At 31.9% G+C, this 25,061-nt stretch overlaps 1 protein-coding gene across 1 annotated transcript; it reads right to left on the reverse strand.

Annotated features, from left to right (window-relative positions):
- Positions 1–1,935: 1,935 nt before the first annotated feature.
- On the reverse strand, positions 1,936–19,784 carry LOC139489337 (chloride channel CLIC-like protein 1). Its single transcript, XM_071275649.1, has 9 exons — positions 19,641–19,784; positions 10,170–10,316; positions 9,519–9,794; positions 8,794–9,015; positions 8,003–8,143; positions 6,279–6,473; positions 5,326–5,607; positions 2,800–4,747; positions 1,936–2,719 (listed from the first exon to the last, which is right to left on the reverse strand). The coding sequence occupies exons 2-8, from the start codon at positions 10,308–10,310 to the stop codon at positions 4,406–4,408; spliced, it is 1,599 nt and encodes a 532-aa protein (XP_071131750.1). The 5' UTR covers positions 10,311–10,316; positions 19,641–19,784; the 3' UTR covers positions 1,936–2,719; positions 2,800–4,405.
- Positions 19,785–25,061: the final 5,277 nt, after the last annotated feature.

A 25,061-nucleotide genomic window follows, 5' to 3' on the forward strand; every position in this document is an offset into this window, starting at 1 on the left:
CAGCGGATCTATTATCCCCAATCTTTTCAATGTGACGTTTTTCTGGGTTTAAAAATGTGCATAGTTGCATTTATCTAGTGTATTTTCAAAGAATATTTCATGAATGCATCAACTTCCATGAGATTTTGTGCACATTGAAAACATTTATGATGGAAGTTTATATGAGAAACTTGTCCAAATTTTGTTTTGACTTTAACCAGAGCATGAAAAAAGTAGCTTGTCAGTAAATACAATACTGCTCTATTTCATTCATCATAAAATGTGAAGATTTTTTTCTTTAACCATCAAGGCAAGTCTAACCTTCAAAAACTATTAAATTAAAAGAAACAAAATTTGAGACAAACCAAGGTTCACGTTCATGATTTTATAGACAAAGGGAATTAATTCAATTCACAATAATGACTAAATATTTTTTGCTTGGTACAACACAATTTGTTCAATTTTAAATTAAGTTCACAATACACACTTTATATTCTTTTGGCAATGGTCATGTAATGTATCTTTTTGCCCTGGTATTGCCTATCATTATTTTGAGGTATAACTCGTACTCATAGCAGTTGATTTCATTCAATCAGAGTGTCAAACTGGTAAGATGTCTAGAAATTGTGTTTGTATATTTTCACATTTATGCAACTTAAGGTAGCACAATACAAAGATTTTTTTACTTCCAATCACTAACCTTTGAAATGCTGTAACTTTCTTATGAATGCATAGAAAATAATAAAAGAGGTATATATAGAAAGATAAAAGATTAATCTTTTAAAAGAATGCAATATTTTTATTATGCAATCATTATGTAATCAATTATTATGTAATTAGTGGCAAAATCTGGGCAAGTTCACTTGAATGAATTTAGCTCTATCATCTCTTTAACTATACTGAAAATTTTAACGAAATCTTAATCAACACATCATGGGCTTCAAAAGGGTGTCTCAGATTGTCTCTATTGCATTCCATTCTCTCATAAATCTCTAATTAGTGTAAACATCCTAACCACATAAAAGAAGATAATGTTTGATTAGGTGTAAAATTTGTTCTATACATTCTATCTGAAATCTGAGACACCCTTTTGTAGATAATGGCCAAAGGAACAACATATAATAAAATCAACCCTCTAAGGATACCTATGCAGAAGCTAATTTCATTTGAAAGTGGAAATTAGGTGGAAAATATTTTAGACACAAGTTAACATTATAATTGGTTACATAATTGTTGCATAATACTAACATTGCATTTATATGAAAGAGTAATCTGTTAGCTATCCAAAACTACCACTTTTATAAATTTTCAAGCATTATTAAGAAAGTTACAGCATTTTAAAACTTGGGAGTTGGAGTTATAAAATCTTTGTATTGTGCTACCTTAAGGTGGTACCTAACACTACAGGAAGATAACTCTGTAAAGTCGGCTTAACGTTTTAATTACGTTGTGTTGTAAAAAGAATATTAAGCTTCTCAATGACCAAAATTGGTGTTTGTCAAATTGCTATATAACCAGTGTAATTTTTCTGACAAAACGGTTGGTTCAAATTTTTTTTAATTTTTATATTTTTGTTAAAGTGTCAAAGTAAATACTTTGGCAAAATTTTATGAAAATTAAACGAGCCAAATTAATTTTAGTGAATGTGTTGGGTACCACCTTAGTACACTACATCTTAGTGTTATTGACATATAGTAAAGAATACCTTCCAGACATCTTTAAATAAGTCATCTTGAACTGTCAGAGAGATGTGAACTTTCGCTCAATGTTGAAGGTCTGAATTTGACTTTCAGATGAAGAACAACAACGAAAGAGCTATGTCTTTGCTCGGGGTTTGAAGTGCTTGTAGGGATTTTGTGGTGTGAATTAATACACCATATCCATTTCTTCTGCACTTCATCAAGAACAGGCATTGTTTCCCACCGTTATAAACTGGCAGGAAAATAAGACAATACATTTTTTTTCTTTTTGTTAACAATTTTACTATCGCCTGAAACAGTTGTTCAGAATATTATAAAGTATACATTGTTAGAAAAACAAATATATAATTGCAAACTTTTATCACTGTAACAAATGTGAATAAAATATACAAAATTCATCAATCACTTCTTTCTAAACAAAACATAAAAAAAGGTTCATAATATCTAACACAATACTAAGTACACATGTACATGCATATGGCACAATTTTTAAATTGTAGAAAAAAAATATATAATTTTACTGTGCACAAGTTCACCTTGTAGATAAATAAGATTTGGTATGGTTGCTAATGAAACAATTATCCACCAGAGATCACAGCACAAGGATGTGAACAACTATGGTTCTTTGACACTAATATCGATCTTAGGCATCACTGTTAAACAATTTCAGTCAGTATCTCATATTTCATTGAAAATTTGAATCTTTATATAGATTAAGAGAAACTACTACAGGGATTATATTCTAGTGGAAAAAATACTATAAAACTTGAACTTTACAAAGTTAATTAAGAAAAAAAAAATACATCTTTCATTGTTACTGGCAGCATATACAAGACTAAATAATATTTCACTTCTTTAAAGACAATTTTGAGTGGTAAGGTTACTTCTATCTGATAAGACCTGCCAGGACCTATCTGGGAAACAGAGTAGACAATCTAACAATAACCTGTTCCAATACATTGTGTTGCTTCTTCAGACCATATATTACGTTGGTGCTCCTAGTTAGGAGGAACATATAGAAAATCCTCGTTACAGGCCATCTTCGACTGTACATATTATCCTTTTGTCTTTGGTGGATAGTTGTCACATTATCAACCATACAAACATACATAAAAAGCACGTCACATTATTAACCATACAAACATACATAAAAAGCACTATCTTTTTCCTGGGATTGCAATAAAATAATCGTGTTCTCAAGAATACATTCAAATACATATATCAAGAACTGAATCATTCACTAATTTAAGAATCTGATTTTGGCACCATAGAAAACTTTTACATACATTTTTTTTAAATTCAGAGTGAAATAATATTTAACTGGATTTCACTGAAAATCAACAAAATTTTATCTTTTCAAAAAAGGAGAATGTTAACCTTATTTATTTTTTATTTTACAGCTATTAATGTAAATAATATCTCTCAAAAATTTAAAATCTTCTTTATATTTAGATAGTTTTAGGTTTTCCTTTCAATTCAATAATGATTTTCGAATCTTAACTTTATAAATAGGTCAAATTTCTCCAAAAAAAAAGTAGAGACACAAATAACCAAAACACACTAAGGAGTCCATTTCAGAATAATTCAGAAGAAAAAATATCCACTATGCATACATTAAATTGGGTATTTAACCTATACATAAAAAATATCAGAAATCGTCTATATCAACAAATACAAAAAGTAATCATGGTAATGTACAACAAGATCCCTGCATTTACATTTTACATGAAAAATAATACAATGTACTGTGTTTCAAAAGTCAAGAGGATAAAGCTAAAGGTAAATTTCACTAAAGGACAATAGCTTATGCTGGGTCTATTAGGAAAAAATATCATGTAAAAATATTCTAAATATTGTAACATGTTGAACTTCGAACATTTCATTGAAGTCCAAAGCCATTATTCCATGTAAAATTAGTAAAAAAAAAACTATAACATGCTGTTATATAATTACAATCAAAATATAAGCAAAGTATCTGTAGGGGCAAAGAAAACAGTCTGTATAACTGTAGGATTTCAAAATAGCACTTTATTTGTAGTCATGACATTATCATTAAATGTTGACATTCAGCAGAAATGCACTGATGATGTCATGTTACAAATTTATAATATATTAATAGATTGGTATTTAACACCGATTTCAAAACTATTGTGCTATACATGGCGGTAGGTTTTTATTGGTGGAAGGAGTCAGAGTGCACAGAGAAAACAATCAACCTATACATGTAGTAGGAAAACTGAAAATCCTAGTCAACTAAGATTGACGATGAGTGCACCTGCCCTGTGCAGGATTCACAACTTCAGTGTTGACTGGCTATTGATACAGTAGTTCACCTACTTAGACCACTATGACATTGAGGCCCTTTCAAGACATATAAGCAGATATGGAATACATTTTCACATTATTGAAGAATATCTGCCAAAAACATTGTTGCTAACAAAAAATCATATCCTTTATCAATTGCTACTTGTTTCTATTGAAGGAATTCATCTGTATATAATATACTTTTGCTTAAGAAGTTCCAAACCAACAAAGTTGTCTCCCCTAGAAATGGGTAGAATTATTAGAAACAAAAAATATACAACACATGCATACTAGAGTGAACTAATTATGAAATAATCTCACACACAATAAATTATTACACATAACACATCTTTCTATTTGATATCTAGATGAAAATGAGACATTTTAGATGAAATGATAAATCATCACAATAATCACAATAATCATGAATTAGGACCAATATTATCTACTGGTGTTGCACCACTTGGCTGCATCACTTTTGTCACTGATTCCTGACATACCACAACTTCCTCAGTAACAGAAAAAGAATCGTCTGAACACGGAATTGGAGATTTTATCTCAGTTTCTGTTGAAGATTCGAAACTTATGTCACTTCTGTTAAAGACAATAGCTGACTGAGATGAAGGAAGAGTTGGAGGAGGAACGTTAATCGTCATGGCAGCAGCCGTATATTCTATTGATCTTGTCTGTATTTCTCCCATTCTTTTTAATTCGTCTGCCATGCGAGTTTCTGAGTTTTCTATACTACCTACTAAAGCGTCCAACTGAAATAACAATTCAAATAATTATAAGTTTGAGCAAGTTAAACATGTTGAATTTTAAGCTATTTCATACTTAAGATATTCATGCTATTAGCATACAAAAAAATATAGTGTTGATGTTATGTGCCTGTCCCAAGTCATGTAGTTCAGTCGTCATTGGTTCATGTCGGTCAAATTTCTTTTTTGTAAATAGTTTTGTTTAAAGTTAAGCCATTTTACTGATTTGAATCATTTCCCATTTTTCATCTCTGGGCCTTTTATTGCAGAAGACCTTATTTTTTTCTCATTGTTAAAAGCTAAAGGGTCACGAGGCCGATAATTGCTTATATCCATTTCATTTGAATATTATATTTCCTACCATGTCTCCTCATTTTGATATTTATTACTTTTTATGATTTTAACGCTGAAATAATATCATTTCTCCTATTTGTAGCTCAACATCTATGATATGGAATATCCTATATTTTTTATGTAACATCAAAATATAATGGAAAAACAAACTGAAGGAAAACAAATGAAGGCATGGCAATCTATATTCTCTACTCAACTTTGTTAATAATTTTTTAATTTAATGATCTGACCTGTTTCTTCACATCCTCTATGGCCTGAGTATTATCTGTTGTACCTCCTCCTGCTACCATGACAACAGGACTTGGTTCAATGGACATCCAAAATGGAAGTCTGATACTGTATCCAAACCACATAAACAAAAACAAGAAAAAGAACATCGAAAGTGTTACTATAGCAACTGGATATAAAGTTACTGGTAAGTCAATTAATAAAGCTCTCATGAATTCACTAAATGCTGTCCCAATATCCTTCAAGGGAGATAAGAAAAACCTGACAAATGTCACAGCTATTGCCTGAAATTAAACAACTAAATCAAATACATGTATATATATCAAATACTACAACATTTTGGAGCATTTTATTTGCATGCACAATTTTTAAAACTAGCAAAACTGGAAAAGAAACTGGCTGTTACATTCCAAGATGAACTGTACATTTAAATACAACTGTTCAAGGGAAACTAGTTTTCATATACTTTGCTGAAGATAATATACATGTATTGATATCAAAGGTCATTTGGATTGCTGTCTCACTAATATATATCTTGTACATCATTTTTTTCATACACATTTTAATACGCAAAATAGTGCCTATTTTCAAAAGATTGTTTAATACAGTTAGAAAAGATTCATTTTAAAAACAACAACACTTGGATAGTTAATTAATGTCCTACCATTCATTCTAAAAAACTTTTTAATATGGTATACAACTTAATTTTAGGAATATTGCAGGGATGTTGGAAGCCACCACACTTTAAAATATAGGAGTAGACAGGTTTATAACAACTTTTCACACACAATTATGCAGTTCATTTGTAAATAAAATTGTACAGATAGTGGTTTAGAGAAAAAAGGGCCATTCAAACTCCTCTTACATTTAATTTTGGAATATCCCTTATCTATCAAAATCAAATTGATGACAATGCTATATGGATCATATGTTAATCTTTTAACCAAACCCTGACCTTTGTAGGAGTAACTTTAAGCAAAGGATCAATCAACATGTGTTCATAGTACTTCTGACAGTTGTCCTCCTGGAACGTAAATATATGTTTGAAGGCATGTGTATAGAATGTCAGCCAGTCCTCTTTATCCATATCCTGAACACACTCCTTTGGAGCCTCTTTCATTGTTACAGTCTGTTGGTTTATCTGAGCTGTCTGAATAAAAACAATAAATTCATTTTTTTTCTAAATTGCTACCTTTTCAGTAAAAATAAATAAAAAGAAAATTGTCAGACCCCCTGTTATTAAATTTCTGGAAGTCTTTTCATTAAATTTAATGTGTAATGTGATGAAATAAAATGTAATTTGGATTTGGAAATACCAGAAAACAAGGTCTAGATCTTTAATAGAATGTGCAAATTTTTAGAGTAGTGGGTAATTCATGTGTAAGAACTTCCACTTCAGTATAGAAAATGACATGTTTTATCATATTTGTGGTTGTATTTTACCAAAAACCGAAAACATTTGTCTGATCAATTTTTTTCCAACTTTGCCACATACGGGGAGGCAACTCAAATGAAAGGGCAGATAATTCAGATTAAGGTACTTTTACAATAGAATGTGTTAGGAATTTACCTATTTTATTATGTAGCAAGAAAACGGGTCCGGTGACCCCATTGTTTCTTTTTCTTAACTAAAAGCATATTATTAAAGCCATCTTCTCATATGTTATCTCAAAATTCTATGGTGTAGATAACGCTTTATTGCAGAAAATTGGATTTTCCATACATAATCTATACAAAATTTGTCAATTTTGAACACCGTGTAGCGTGGAAATAAGCCCGGTGACCCATTATTTTTATTATTATTTTTAAAAAAGCATTATATAAACTACATTTTGGCAAATTATGAAAAAATTCTATGGATTATAATTTAGACACCCCATCTACCTTAATGTAATGGACTAACATGTATTTAATGTAATACAATGTAATATGTATTTGATGTAAATACATGTAATTTATTGTAATTCAATGTAATAACATGTAATTTATTGTAATTCAATGTAATAACATGTAATTTATTGTTATTCAATGTAATAACATGTAATTTATTGTAATTCAACATGATAATTATTGTAATTTAATGTAATAAGATGTAATTTATTGTTATTTAATTTAATAACATAAATTATTTAATAACATAAATTATTTAATAACATAAATTTTTGTAATAACATGTAATGTATTGCAATTAATTAACATAATATGTAATATGGTTAGATAAAATTTAAAGTAATTGATATTAAACTCATTATAGTTACCATCTGAAATAGTAATGTGCCTTGATCTTGACAATTAAAGAGCCTAAAAGAGGTCAAATATAGAGTATAAAATCAATCTCAGTGGGTCTTTTCCTTTTCTTTTCATATTGAATCGTTGGTTCTTAGTTGTACATTGACTGGAAGCTCTCTGTTTTTATGTTACCTTAATTTTGCAACTATTAGCTAAGGCTGAAATAAAACTATGGTACAGATTTTTATATAAAAATCTGGTAAGAATTTGACGTGTGAGAGTACTTACAAGATGGATAGATTGACATAACCCACCATTTTTATTTCCCCAGAGGCATGTTGTGTTTATGAAAATTAAGAAATGTCCCCTACAGTTGCTTGAAAAAATGATTCATGCTGCGAGTGATGACTAAATACAGTGATAACCAATCAATTACAAATTTAATTTTACCTGATAAAGTTCATACCAAGTCATTGGTATACTTATAACAAAGGCTAGCATTATCAGCTGTGTAACTCGTCTCCTCCATGAAATATGTAAGCCAATCTCCATGTACAGTACCATCGATATTAAACTCATTATAGTTACCATCTGAAATAGTCAAAAAACTAAAATTACAGGACAGGAAAAATAAATCAATGGACCATTCAATCAATGATAGCCAAATTAATGTAACTATAATCAAATTAATAATATGATCATTTTTTTTTTTCCATAAATTATTTTGTTTTGAATAAGGCCATTAGTTTTCTCATTTGAATTGTTTCGTATTTTTAATGTCGGGTCTTTTATGTTCCAACCAATCAGTATAGATTTTTCTCATTGTTCAAGATCCTACTGTTGCCTTTTATTGCTTACATCCACTTGATTTAACAATGGTGGATAGTTGTCTCAATGACAATCATACCACATCTCATTATTTTTATATAGGAAGATGAAGTAAGAATTCATTAGACAGTCAGTCAATAACACATAAAACAAAAAAAAGTCATTCTAAAGTCAACATGCAGTTCTAAATGATTCAAAACATACAATGTGTCAAGATCTATATTATTCAAAGCCTAAACAAATTGTGGAAGAATTCACCAGAAACAACCAAGATCTTACATTAACATCAAATAAGTATCTGGGATACAAATTTTTTATTGTACTTCTATTACTTGTTACTGTCTACTGGTCATTAATATAAACATAAGAGCTTTTACAATAACTTTAGGAATACATTAAAATGGTTATTCTACCTTTAAGACATTGTCAAGTGAAGCTCCTGTCTTTTCTTCAAACCACATGGATAATTTAGCAGCAGTTCCAACATTAGATCTCGTCACATCAGTAATCATACTGACTAAGATTTCTTGAGCATCATGAATATTTGAATTGCCGTCTGCAAACTTTTGTAAAACACCATACTGATCCTTGGATAATTTGACCCATACATGATATTCTTGTGTGGTATCTGGTGCCTAGAAAATAAGAGGTTGCTACTAAAACTACAATTTCTTTGATTGCAATCACCAATAAATGCAATTAAGACATAGTAAGATATAACTAGGCATGTATTTTATTATGTGAAAGTCTACTTTATAAGTTAGAACTTTTATTTTTCTAATGTGAATTAAAATTTGAAAAATCCATTCATCACTATTCATAATTGGTCACAAGAAATTATTTATCACAAAAAAGTACATATATTATAATAATTAACAAGAATGTGTCCATATTACACCAATGCCCCACTCACACTATCATTTTCTATATTCAGTCGACAATGAAAACTCTAATTTGGCATAAAAATAAGAAAGATCATATCATAACTTCAAGTATTATTAAGCAACATGTGTACTTAGTTTCAAGTTGATTTGACTTCAACTTCATCAAAAACTACCCTGACCAAAAAATTAAACCCCAAGTGGGACAGACAAACAGGCAGACAATTACTTTTTACTTGATCTTTTTTGTTGCTAACCTTTGATTGAAAATATGAAATCAACTTTTTAACAAATTTTCTGAACAAGACAGAACCAGGATTTCTGTCTGGTGGCTTCTGATCTTCTCGCTTTTTGTTTGTAACTTGTGGTGAATGTGTTGTAGATACAGGAGGGATGTCGTGGACCAATTTATCTGATGTGACTTTTTCATCATTTGTGACTTTTTCCTCCTGTGAGACCTTTTCATCCTTCATGAGCTTTTCATTCTTTGGGACTTTATTTTCTTGGTTTTTCTCTTCCTTTTCTTTGTTTTCCTAAAAAAAAATAATAATTTAACTATTCATTTATATACATGTATTGTTGTTTTTTTTAAATTGGGGTTTCCTTTGATATCTAGTCATGTTTTAGTATTTCATTTTTTCTCTCAATCCTACATGGATGACAATGACACTTATGAAATTGGTGATTTCAAGGTCAATTTCTGGATATAACTATTTGAATACTTGAGATGCTATAGGACAAAAAGGGACACAGTCATAGCTAATATCTATCCTTTTTGTAAATAAATAAAATAGTTTTATTTGTATTATCTTACTAGCATTCAAAATAGCAGCTTTAAGAACTAAAAATTCATAATTTCAAACTTTATACTGTCCCTTTGATGTCCTCATTATCCATGGTAAAGCTACCTTATTCTTCATAGTCTTTGTGACTGGATCAAAATTAACCATGTCAAAGGGATCAATGTAATCATCATCATGTTCTTTATCTCCATAGCAACAGGTCAGGCTTAAAGCCACCAATACAACCAAGCAGTGTATAAACTTCATAATCAGCTGAAAAAAAGAGATATGTTAAAAAATCAAGGGATAAACATCATACAAGGCTATTTGTTAAATTATACAAAAAGTGAAAACAACAAAAGAATTCTGGATTAATTATTGATTCTAATGAATAAAGGGAAATTTTATTTTCATGGATAATTGATATGATATTCCCCTAAAGCCTACTTACAAGCCCAGGCCATAATCTTGCCGTTGAAATGACGATTTAAGTCGCCAAGGAGTTTTGAAAATCGTAAAAACTTGCCGACCGACTGACTTCATTGCGAAGTCAAATCACTAGCAGAATCAATAAAAGGAAGGCAACTTGTTTTTTACAAGTCTCACAGGTACATTGTAAAACAAAGATGGCAACTGACAAGAAAAATAGAAATTTTCAAAACAACCCAAGACTAATACTGAGGACTTTAAAATGAAATAAATACAACAGCAACTTTAAACATCCATGGATTAAACATTCAAATCTATGAAACTAGAAATGTTTGTGTCTGTTTGTGTTATCCTTTTACGATGATTTTTCATTTAAGGATGTTGCCTCATCACTCAGCTGATTTTTTTTCTTTTTATTTATCACAAGATAATCAATTTTTACCATTCGGTAGGTTAAGGGTAGGAATGAATGGAAGATTTTTTTATATTCTTTGATTAAAAAATGAAATCTAAAAGGTAGAAAGACAGCTAATGGATTAATTGATTGCAATTGTACAACACATGGCCAGCTAGTGATCAGCAGTGGGTTTTTCACCACCAATTTGTTAAGGATGAAAATTACCTCTTTATCAATTAATCAAAATGTGATTGATAAATATTTTCATTAATATTTGGGCTTACAATCTTTCACAAGATTCTCAACTTACAGCTGTCATGATATGCTCTGGACAGTCAATATTTTACAAATGAAAATTATGACATGTGATGATAAACATTAAATTGCCCAATCATTCAAAAGTCATCACATAAACTGGGAGTCATATTTTTCTGGACTTTTGAAAATAATATTACTAGGCAATCAACAAAAATCAACAAATTTAATTTCATGTTGACAGCACAAAATGTTGAATGAATAAATAACAACAACATTGTCTAAACCTTTTTATTTTATAAAAGAGTTTTCAATTCATTCAATTTATACCATATCATTATCATATAAAACACTGCAATAAAATTGAGAAAGGAAATGGGGAATGTGTCAAAGCGACAAAAACCCGACCATAGACAGACACCAGCTGAAGGCCACCAATGGGTCTTCAATGTAGCGAGAAACTCCCAGTGTCTAGAGCCTGGGGTAAAAACACACAAGCATTTTATTTATTCCTTCAAGCAGACCAGATGTACTCCAAAATTTATGAATTATCTAATTCAAGGAGTCGTGCCATCAATTTCAATGATACTTTGAATGGTAGCCTTTGAATTAGTACTAAGATGATCCAAAACTTTCCTTGAGGCATATTTCAAGGAGTTATAAAAATCAGTTACTAGTCTGCACTCTGCATATATGTGGTAATTTAACTTATCACTTATTCTGCATAAATCGTTTTACCTGGAAAAGTTTTGGGATATTTTAATCACATACCATCCTTTTAAGATCAGTAATAAATGAGAAGCTCACTGTCAGAGTATCAGGGCATAGCCCTGCACAATGATATACATGTACATGTATTTGAGGAAAATTTCATTTGTTTGAAAAACAGAAGTTGAATGTTTAAAGCATTATACATGTAAACATGGCATAACCAGGTGAAACTTTGACCTGTAGTTGCTGAGAAAGACCTGTGTAAGGAACACAATGATAGAACAGCAGAATTTTCTGAAAATTGGTATTTTTACTTAAAATGGCACCAACTTATAGAGAGAAAAAAATCCACGGCTGTACCATCACACTCTCCAAGACCACAACAGGGTCCAGAGCTCCAGATAAGAATTCACAAATTGGGTTTTTTACCCACCATTTTCTTATACAATTGGATGATAAAGTTTTTTAATTGCATTATCAATTCATATTCACCCCTCATGTTAATATCAAATTGGATTTTTCACCACCAAGCTCCTTAATATATTGGTTTTTTTCATCAACACAATATTGAATATTTAGGGAATATCAACCCCAGATTTTTTTCCATCTTAAATATGTTTCTTTCTTTGTTTAGCTGTTTTACTTGGTTTTGAGTTAGGGTTAGGGTTATTTGCTAGCTGTTTCATTTGGTTTATTCACTGAGGAGCAATTGTAGGTTTAATTTATGTTCCGTTTCAAACCTTCTGCCAGTTTTGTATTTTCTCATATAAACTAATACAAAACGGATATATGTGTATTCACAGGCACTCGTCTTATACCTTTATATAATAAATTCTGAGACCAGTGCCTGTGTGTGTATTCATTAATTAACCGTAAAATGAAGAAAAAAAAATAGTATATAAACTCTAATTATACTTGAATGTTTTTGTTTTATTCCAATTTTCATAAATCTGGGTTTAGTTGTCTTTCATTAGAACTTTTGGTTTCTGATGCTTTATCATGTAATAATTGATTTGGCCTTTCACTTTTTCCAACTAATTTAGTTTTTGAGGAAACCACATTTTTATCAGCAATGTTCTCGTTAAGATACGCTCGATGGACGCTTCCTAAAAACACTGACTGAGTCTTGTTATCATCATAACTTTCCCTCAGCTTTTCAAAAGAAGCAGGAAACATGCTTCTATTCAATATTTTTACCGGACATTCACTTTCGTTTTAATTCAATGTATGTTATGATAAATCCCGAGCAATGCGAACAAAATTTGACTGCATGACACGCTAATTGGATAAACGTAGAGAAGATCGAAATGTTTTCAAAAACATGTGTACCTATTGAGCAACGAAAAACTCTAACAGGGACCCATTTCAGTTACATGATGCAGGGATCTATTTTTAGAACGAAAGGAAATTTCCAATTATAAATATTATAAAAATAGTTTACGCGACGACTGTAAACAGATAAGGGTAAATAACGCAAATGGTAGCCAATAAAAGGGTTGAGAACTCATGGTTTTGGCATATAATTGGGTTTTCCTTTGAATTAATTGGGTTATTGAACCCTGCAATGTGCAATTGCATTGGGTTTTTTATTATTTGTATTGCGTGATCACGCAAATAGGCAGCTTATCTGGAGCTCTGCAGGGTATTGGGTCCGTTCGCCCTACTAAAAAATATTAATATTCAGGGCATTGTACGAACTGTAAATCATGAAATGGATTTACATGTACAAGTTCATTTCTTATTATACTCTGCAACTAGTCTCAGTTATACTGTATACATTCCTGATTGACTGAATACAATTATGTTGTTAACAAATATCAAGGATTTGTGTAGTTAGTATACAAATCCTTGCAAATATCAATAAAGATAAATACATTGTATTCCAGTATTCAACTCTGCAAATCAAAGGGTAAATGATAAATTGATTGCGGCAATATAAATATTTTGTCAATTTTTCAACAAACTATAACATATTTTGTTCAAATGCTTAAAATTGTGCGACTAAACAATAATAAGAATAAAAATTAAAATCAGGGTGAACAGGTACTATACAGCGAACGTGAATCAGGGCGAATGGACCTTGATTCCCACAACAGGGCTTGTACTAGTCCAAATAATTATGACATCTTGGAAGGCTATTTTTAGTCTAGTCAAAATAGCATTTGACCTCAAAAAAATTGCAACAGAATTTGTTTTGGTATTTTTCGATTCAAAATGGCTTTCTTTGTAACATACCAAAAGTCTACCAAGATATCCGAGTGGGAACATGACTTTTTTTGGGTGAAAAATAGCAAAATTTGTCAAAAATAGCGAAAAACTGGGAAAAGCTTGTTAAACATTCATTTTTGATGATAATTATTTCAAATCAAAAGTTTTACAACAGTTTATACAGTGTTTATGAAATGAAATAACAAAAAAATAGTTTTTTTTATAAACATGAAATTTTAGGTGAAAACATCCAATTTTTGTTGGAATTTGAGATTTACATAGTGTTAATTGATTACCAAAACAGACAGGCAAATATAAAAAATGGTAATAGAAGTTCATTTTATTCTTTAAAAAAGACAAAACCTTTATTTTAATCATTCATAAACTTTACAGCAATTCTTTATTGGGTAAATGATGATTTTGGGTAAAATATAGTAAAATCAATCAAAAATCGTTAAAAACTGGAAAAACACCAATTTGGAGTTTTAACTGTTTTTGAATCACTCCAAAGTAGAAAAACGGAAATCTTAATATAATTATAATCAGATCAAACAAAATTCATTGTAAAACAATAGTAAAAAACTGATTTTAGGTAAAAAAAGCTAAATTTGTCTTCAACAGACACATCATTTGGTGTCACAGTTTGTTTACAGTTGCATCTAATATTTAAATGTTAAGAAGCTTATCAGGAGCAGGGGGAAGTTCCATTAAATTGGACAAAGTTTTCCATGTTTGATTTCCCAACCATAGTCTGCATGGTCTGTAGGATCTATGTCAACTTCTTCTGATAATACACTCGAAGACTATGAAATTGCCCTGAATCTGATGTTGGTGGTAAACTTTTCACCTGAACCAATGTGTTTCCAGTAATAACTATAGATTTGAATTTTCTCAAGAGAAGAATGTAAAGTCCTTCTAGAGGAAGTCCTCCATATAAACATGTGAGCACTTCTTCTCCTGCTTTGATGATATCTGCTTTAATGAAGCCGGCTTATTCATGAAAACTTGATCTTAATGGAAGTCCTTTGCTTATTCCAAAAAGCCTAGATGATGAGTCACAACCTGTTATAGAATGCAAAAGCAACATCATCCCCAAGAAATCCTTTAGACTGTTTTATGTTCCATATTTTCATTTTTTTTGGTTGATTGTCATTTATTCAGATTTAAAAATAACCCGTTTGCACTGCTGATTAACATGATGAATAAGTAACACAAATAGATCCGTACCTTCACCATTTACTATGACTACTAAAGACAAAGCACAATCCAAAGCTGTTTGCACAATCTGCATCACCAGTCACATTCTTACATCTAATGTTATTATCTTTTAGCTTGTCACAAAGCACGTTAATAAGATATAGGAAGATATGGTGTGAGTGCCAATGAGACAACTCTCCATCCAAATAACAATTTATAAAAGTAAACCATTATAGGTTAATGTACGGCCTTCAACACGGAGCCTTGGCTCACACCGAACAACAAGCTATACAGGGCCCCAAAATTACTAGTGTAAAACTATTCAAACGGGAAAACCAACGAGCTTGTTTGTTTTGACTGTTTGACATGAAAAGTTCCTTTTTAGAAATGGATAATAGATTTTTTTCTTCATCAATACTACATACAACAGACCATTTTTGGAGTGGTCTTTCTACAGATTTGACTATAGAACAAATATTGATGAGAAGTGTCAAATCTTGTGGAGGTCTAACCAGTGGCAGAAGAATGGGTGAATCAGAGAATGGGACAGATTTATCAAGTACTGTGAATTCATTATTATTCGTTGGAAACTAATTTCGTGGGTTTCGTGGGTACATATGCACCACGAATTCAAATATTCAACGAATAGCATAATACCAATGGGCTTTGTATGCAGAGACTGGCAAAACCATGAAACCAAATATCCACGAAATTGCAAGTTTTCAGCAATCCACGAAAATAAATGAATCCACAGTAACTAAACAACTAAGTGATAAAAAAGCTAAAATTGATATGCCAATTAAAGACAAAAACAACAATATGCTAACAACAGAACGAGATCAATATTTGAGATGGAAGGAACATTTTCAAGAGGATCTTAATAGAAAAGAACCAGATAATCTAGAAAAATTTCCTGAGGCACCCTTAGACCTTGAAATAGACACAGATCCACCTTCAAAACAAGAAATACAGGCAGCCATTAAAAGCTTGAAAAACAAAAAGTCACCTGGCATAGACCAACTAAATGCAGAACTTTTTAAGATAGATACAGTGCTAGCAGCGGATACTGTACACCCAGTATTCCAGAAAATATGGGAGCAAGCTGTTATTCCTAACAGTTGGTCTGAAGGCAACATCATAACAATACCAAAATCAGGAGGCTTCACTTACTGCAATATTTGGAGAGGAATCACCTTACTATCCATTCCAAGTAAGGTCTCCTGCATAATTTTAATATCAAGAATTATAAAGGCTGTTGATAAGAAACTACGACAAGAACAAGCTGGTTTCAGAAAAGGTAGACAGTGGCGGATCCAGGGGGGGGGTTCCGGGGGTGCGCACCCCCCCTTTATTTTTGCCGATCAATGCATTTGTATCGGGACATATGTTTTGCACCCCCCCCCTTTTGCCCTGGGTGCCCTGGGTTAGCACCCCCCCTTTCGAAAATTCCTGCATCTGCCCCTGGTAGAGGCTGCATAGACCACATATTGGTCCTATGTAACAACTGAGAACAGTGTCATGAGTGGCAGAGAAATCTACTAGTAAATTTTGTGGACTTCGAGAAAGCGTTTGACAGCTTACACCGGGAAAATCTTTAGGGTAGTTCTGAGAAACTATGGAATACCAGGTAAGATAGTGCATCTTATCAAGCAGTTCTATACAAATTTCTCAAGTACCATCAACTCTGAAGCTGACACTAGTTTCCTTGTAAAATTAGGAGTAAGACAAGGATGTGTTATGTCATCTGTGCTGTTCATAATTGCTATTGATTGGGTAATGAGAACAACCCCAGCAGAAAGTATTAAACAATGGACTGAGATGGACACTTTGTAACACAGGGCACAGACTATGCTGATGATTTAGAACTTTTATCCCATACCAAAGACCACATGAAGGAGAAGACCGAAAAGCTAGAAGAAACAGCTAAAATTATTGGACTTAAGATCAATGCCAAAAAGACAAAGCTAATGTACCTCAATACAGAAAGACATCCTATCATATTTATAGAAGGAAAACAGCTGGAAACAGTAGATTCATTTAATTATCTAGGCAGTTGTATAACAACAGAAGGTGGTGCGGAAAGAGATATAAAGATCAGAATAGGGAAAGCTAGATCTGCATTCATTAGACGAGGCAACATCTGGAAAACAACAGCCTTTTCAAATAAGACCAAGCTCAGGCTCTATAACAGCTGTGTCCTTTCTGTACTCCTATATGGCTCAGAGTGCCGGAGAATGACTGAGAAAGATATCAACAGGCTCTCCAGCTACTATAACATATGTCTGAGGAAAATAATGAAAATATTCTGGCCAAACAAAATCTCCAACAAAGACCTACATGAGATGACCAGCACCAAGGACATGGAGACTTTGCTGATATAAAAAAGCTGGAGGTGGCTTGGTCATGTTATACGCAAAACATCTGATGACATGACCATGGTAGCCCTTAGATAGACACCAGAGGAAAAAAGAAAAAGAGGCCGACCTCAAAGAACATAAAGACGCACCATAGAAAATGATCTAAAGAAAAAATATAATATACGTGGGGCACAGTGGAAAGAAAAGCAAACAACTAAGAAAAGTGGAGGAAACTTGTCCTTGCCCTATGTGCCGTAAGGCATAGTAAGGACTAAGTAAGTAAGTAAAGACATGTTTTAAAAACACTTAACCAAGGATATCTGAAAACGCATGTCAAGTTTTAATGAATAATGCTTTATAAAGCAGATATCATCAAAGCAGGAGAAGAAGCATTTGATTCAGGGCAATTTCATAGTCTGCGAATGTATTATCGGTGCCAAAAATGGATGTAAGAAGAAGTTGACATAGACCCTACAGACCATGCAGACAATGGTTAGTAAATTTCACGTGGAAAACTTCGTCCAATTTTGATTGAACTTCCTCCTGCAACTGATATAAGTTTTAACATTGTAAGATACAAATGTAAGCAAAACTGCAACACCAAAGGATGTGTCTGTAGACACAATGGTCGGTATGATGCGGTGAATGTTGTGGTTTGAGTTTTTCTAATACTGTTCCCATTGCTGAATCTGACTTTACTGATAAAAAGATATTTGTTGTATACAGAAAACTATGGAATAATCTTTAAAAAAAATGTTTCCATGTATCTTGTCATTTACTTTAAATCATCCGTTTTGGTCAATGATACTTTTTACCCCTCATTATGCATGGTCAACAAATCTATGATTTTCGCTTAACATCTCTTGTTGGTTAAAATAGTATGAATCTAAGCATTGCACTTTTTCATATAAAGAATATAAGTTAATGTTATCTGAGATCTTAATTGATTTCTGAAAAAAAAAATATGAATTTTGTCATTTTTTTCTAGTTTTGTCAATTTTGGGCCAAATTTTGCTTCTTTTTTTTTTTTTACACAAAATCAGTTATTTACAAATTTGTTTTACAATAAATTTTGTTTGATCTGATTATTATTCTATAAAGATTTGCATTTTTTTATTTTTGGAGTGATTTAAAAACAGTTAAAATTCCAAATTGGTGTTTTTCCAGTTTTTAACGATTTTTTGATAATTTTGCTATATTTTACCCAAAATCACCATTTACCCTATTAAAAATTGCTGTAAAGTTTTGGAATGATTAGAATAAAGGTTTTTGTCTTTTCTGAACTATCAAATGAACCTCTATTACCAATATTTATATTTTCCCAGTCCTGTTGGTAATCAATTCACGCTTTGAAGATCTCAAATTCCAACAAAAATCGGATGTTTTCACCTAAAATTTCATGTTTATAAAACAAAAACTATTTTTTTATTATAATATTTCATAAACACTGTATAAACTGTTGTAAAACTTTTGATTTGAAATTATTATCATCTAAAATGAATGTTTAACAAGCTTTTCCCAGTTTTTCACTATTTTTGTCAAATTTTGCTATTTTTCACCCAAAAAATCCATTTTCCCACTCAGATATCTTGGTAGACTTTTAGTATGTTACAAAGAAAGCCTTTTAGATTTGAAAAATACCAAAAATAATTCTGTTGCAATTTTTTTGAGGTTGGCCACATTTTTCATCTATTTTGACTAGACTATTTAATATTTTGCTTTGATGCTGTGTCAAAAGAAAAAAATATAATAGCCTTCCAAGATGTCATAATTATTTGGACAAGGCCTTGTACTTGAACCACAAATATTTATCATCATGTTTGTGAAAACACGGAACTTCTTGAAGCACATAATTTAAAAACAAATAAATCACTGTACGTGATTTTGACATATAAAGTACCCATAAGATCTTCCTCAACCTTTCGCCATGACATATACATGAACTTGATGTCAATGATGAAGTGAGTGAGTGAAATTATGTAGCCTTTAAGACCTCCTTCTTCTGTGACATGGCGTGACATGCTCAGAATTTTGTCTTATTACCTTTGACACGTATTAAGTTTGATGAATTATGTTTCTTCTTCTATGAAATCTAACAATAGGGAAATGATATTAAGGATAAATGAAACTGTACGAGTCTACTTTTCATTTGGCAACAAAAGTTTAGCGGGGAAATTTTTCTAAAATTATGTACAGTACTCCGGTCTCGAGTTCAACTCTAAAACTTTAATTTCGATCTGTAAAAAGTATGTTAAATAGCTTTATTTCTTGTGAATTTTAGTTTCATTTTTTTTTTTATTATATCAGATATTGAAAAGGAAGACTAGAAAATGTCTTAATGTGAAATTAATTATGTGCATGTTACGGATCTGTCTGTCCAAATTTGTTGTACCCCTAGGAATTGCTGCAGGAATTATGACAACTTGGACCACGCTGACTCGGACCAGCACAATTCGGACCCTCGTTAAGACGACTTGGGCAACTTTTTATATTCAATTCAACTTTGTATTTGCATTTCACTATATATATATATATATGTTTATCAGTTTTTTACATAGCATGTGGTAGGTTACCTTTACGTACTTTTTGGTCTGGTGGTTCAAGTATGCCACCATTCAACATCGTTACTCTGGTTATATGTACCTATATGGTCTTCATGAAAACACTCACGACCAGGCTAGTCAAATCTAATGGCGTTACTACTGATTGATTCATAACGAGATCAATGTTTGGTATCAATTTGACGGATCGTCTCAATAAATTAACTCATTGCAGTTGTATAAATTTCTGAACTTTATTGTTTAGTGAGTAGTCAATAAGTTTATATGATTAATTTAAAAATAGGCTATTCGTTAACATCCATTATACCTGAGACCAAGGATTTGTATAGTAAATACAAATCCTTGCTGAGACATATAACACAATTATTATATGTCTCTGTTACATCCGAATATCCCAGGCTGCTCAAACTACTGTATTACATTTATTGTAAAAAAAAAAATAATGGCATGAAAAAATACGTTATAAATCTTAAAATTGAATAGAAGTATAAAAAAGTGGTCCGAGCAGACTTTCAAACGCGTCTGTGTTGCTTTCATAAGTAGTCAAATTGTTTTTCTATTCAATTCGAAACAACTAAAATACTGGCCAAGACAACTATGACAAATAAAAGACAACTCGGACTACTTTAAAAGACAACACCAAAGACACTCGGACAGCCACTTATCAAACACCACTCGAACCAATTAAACTTGGACTAAAAGACAACTGGGAACAATTCAAAATGCTAATCGGGTCAAGTTTGAAAGACAACTCGGAACATTTAGAAAAGCAATTCGGACCATGACGGTCAGTCCCATTTCATGACGCTTCTTTTTCTTTTCGAACACGATTCGGACTACTAACGTATCTGTAACACATATACAATATTTGGAAACGTATCTGTAACACATATACAATATATGGAAACGTATCTGGAACACAAATAAACAATATTTGGAAACGTATCTGTAACACATATACAATATTTGGAAACGTATATGTAACACAATCTGTATATACAATATATGGAAATAGAGCGACAGAAGATACTAAGGGGACATTCAAAACTCACAAGTCAAAGAAAAGAACTTGGTAACACCATATGGTCACAATAAAGTGAAGAAAGTCAACAAAACACTTAGAAATCTAATGACTGAGTAACACGAACCCCTAAAAAAACGGTGTGAAATCAAGTAAGAAAGGCCGCATAAAGAGGAACCTGCATGAACATTATAGCTCAACATCCAAGTTAAAGAATAGGCATACAAGTCTATAGTAAGACCATCAAGATTATGCTTGCTCAGTTTTGAACCATAATATTTACAACGAGACAGCATTGAAAGAGTTCAAAGGAGGGCAGCCTGTTTTGTTACCAACAAATACAAACGGATATGTTAATTCCAATTCTTAATTATAGGCACGCAAATATTGTAGAAGAAAGACTGTTGCCCTATAAATGCCTGTAAATTATTTGTTCGTTGAAATACTTATTCATATATATATATATATTTATGATCCGTTCATCCTATATTGACTCTTAAAATTCAAGAGTCTATCTTAAATTGAGGGTAAATTATCTGTCCTTCCAAATACCGTTTCGATCCCTAACATCACTGAAGAGACATTGATTGTCGAGATCCGGATCTGGTGTACAAAAAAATATTGACACCTTATGTTTATGGCATAACATCTTGGCCACAAGTTTATTGTTTTCTGTTTAGTATTAAATTTATATTAAGATAATTTGATACATCTTGTGATCGATTTTATTTGGCAATCGGCAATGGCAGTCCGCAGGGTTAAAGAACATCAGTTGTTCGACCTGTTAGTCAAATGCGTTTTGTTTAAATATACTTTTTTTTACACTTTTTTGGTCTTCTGGAAAATGTTGTTTGTGCTGTATTTAGACCCTTCTACAACGAAATTTGTTTTACATGCACACGTATAAAACTGAATTGCGGTTTTTATCCTACGCAATCATAGGTTGGAACGTAGTTTTCAATTTAGACTAGACTCACTTGTTTATATATATAAAGCATCATGCATCTTTAATTATAAACTGTGTCTAATCGGCTACTAGCATCTAAATGTAAACTAAATAACCAATGCAAAGAAGGAGTCTGGACACTTTGCTTTAGTATACATGTGTATATATACATCATACTCAAAGTTGATGAAACGTTAATTGTTGTGTTTTTGTTTTTCAACACGTTTTTTTTCAGTTTTATTTGAACATTTTTTCATGGACGTCAAGTTGGTTACTTATTCCCTATTCCCTATTCGTTACCTATTCTTTACCTATTCCCTATTCGTTACCTATTAGTTACATATTCCCTATTCCCTATTTGTTACCTATTCGTTAACTATTCCCTATTCCCTATTCGTTACCTATTCCCTATTCCCTATTCGTTACCTATTCGTTACTAATTCCCTATTTCCTCTTTGTTACCTTTTCGTTATCTATTCCCTATTCTTGATTCGTTACCTATTCCCTATTCTTTATTCGTTACCTATTCGTCACCTATTCCCTATTCCCTATTCGTTACCTATTCCCTATTCTTTATTCGTTACCTATTCGTCATCTATTCCCTATTCCCTATTCGTTACTTATTCCCTATTCCCTATTCGTTACCTTTTCGTTACCTATTCCCTATTCCCTATTCGTTACCTATTCGTTAATTATTCCATATTCCCTATTCGTTACCTATTCGTTACTAATTCCCTATTCCCTATTTGTTACCTATTCGTTACTAATTCCCTATTCGTTACCTATTCCCTATTCCCTATATTCGTTACCTATTCCCTATTCGTTACCTACTCCCTATTCCCTACCTATTCGTTACCTATTCGTTACTAACTCCCTATTTCCTATTCGTTACCTATTCCCTATTCCCTATTCGTTACCTATTCGTTACTAATTCCCTATTCCCTATTTGTTACCTATTCGTTACCAGGGCCGTAACTACATTGAACTACATTGAGGCAAATGAGGCAAATGCCTCATGTAAAAAAAAAAAAAAAAAAAAAAAAAAAATTGAACAAAAGGTTGTTTTCATATCAAATTGTTTTCACGGATGGTGTCTTGCAAGAAGCAAGTTCTCTTCACTCTCTGGTGTATCCCCTGGATGTTTTTCGTTATCCATGTTTCTATTTTCCTTTTAGTTTTCAGAGTTAATGGTCTATTGTTTGTACTTCTGTGTTCCAGGTTTGTCTTTTGTTCATTTATTGTCCTACTTTATGACTATAGTCTGCACGTTGATTTTCATTTGTAAACGTGGTTTTGCAATGTTGCATGTCCACCGATGTCCAGAATTGTGTGAGAAATATATTTTAAGAACATGCGATGCTACTCAGTGGACACAAAAAAAATTGTCCTTTCCGCAAGGATAATTGAAATTGATATCAAAGAATACAAAACAGTTTGTTTTATTGTAAATAAAACTAGAAAGCTGACATGGTTTGAATTAAAATAAGGTCACATATTTCCCTGTATCAAATAATTTGAAGAACAAAAACAAGGTATTGCCATATATGACCTTTTACATTGAAAGGTAAAACTTGCATTAAGTCGTGTTGAGACCCTTTAACAGATAATAAAGGAGTATGGGGACATAATCGCACACAAAGTCAATGCATAGAAAAAATACAAATGATCAATGGTCAAAGCTTGTGTTCCTGCTCTTCATCTTGATAGTTGCCGGATGGTCTTCAACAATACTTTTAAAGAATCATTAATCAGACCGTAAAAGATCGTAAAACAAGGTGAAGATGGTCCCTAGTGTGGACTTAAGCAGTACTAGTACTTAAAGTATAATACTGCAATGTCACTATATTTAAATCTTGTCATAAAAAAATCACCAAAGTCTAATCATTATACAAGACAACAGACAGACAGATACGGTATTGATAATTATGAGAATTACGATTTTTGCTTTATCCTACATATCGGTTTTTTAATGTTGTCTCTAATACCTAAAAGTATTAAATTACAATGAATCTTTGTTTTTGCTTTGGGACCTGATTGTCGAAAAAAATATCTAAAAATTAATTAAGCCGTTTCAATGCAAGAAAGAGTCTGGAATACGCTCAGAATGCACGATTTTGCGTTATTTTTCTCAGAGCTTCTGGGGGCCTTGAGCTGCTCCCAGACCCCTTGCTCAAAATTTTTCGCCTCGCTCCGCTCGGCGAATATATTTTGCCTCACTATTAAAAGAGGCTAGTTACGGCCCTGGTTACTAATTCCCTATTCGTTACCTATTCGTTACCTATTCCCTATTCGTTACCTATTCGTCACCTATTCCCTATTCCCTATTCGTTACTAATTCCCTATTCCCTATTTGTTACCTATTCGTTACTAATTACCTATTCCCTACTCCTTATTCGTCACCTATTCCCTATTCCCTATTCGTTACTTATTCCCTATTCGTCATCTATTCCCTATTCCCTATTCATTACTTATTCCCTATTCCCTATTCGTCACCTATGTCCTATTCCCTATTCGTTACATATTCGTTACCTATTCCCTATTCCCTATTCGTTACTTATTCCCTATTCCCTATTCGTTACCTATTCCCTATTCCCTATTCCCTTTTCGTTACCTATTCCCTACTCCCTATTCGTTACTTATTCCCTTTTCCCTATTCGTTACTTATTCCTTATTACCTATTCGTTACTTATAACTTATTCCTTATTCGTTGTACATGTAACGTACATGCATTGATAGGTCATACCGTTTATTCTGTAGATTCTATGAACGCAAGTTGATTTGTATATTCGAATGTGTATAAAACTGTCTTTATTTCATCTCTGTGCAAACTGGGGACCATAAACCCTTTTAAATATTTTCGTATATATGTCTCTGATTTAGCTAAATACTTTTGTCACCAGAAATTATTTTTCATGAAAAATTAGTTTAACCGCCGA

This window comes from Mytilus edulis, chromosome 1 (genome assembly GCF_963676685.1).
Source record: "Mytilus edulis chromosome 1, xbMytEdul2.2, whole genome shotgun sequence".
Lineage (NCBI taxonomy): Eukaryota > Metazoa > Mollusca > Bivalvia > Mytilida > Mytilidae > Mytilus > Mytilus edulis.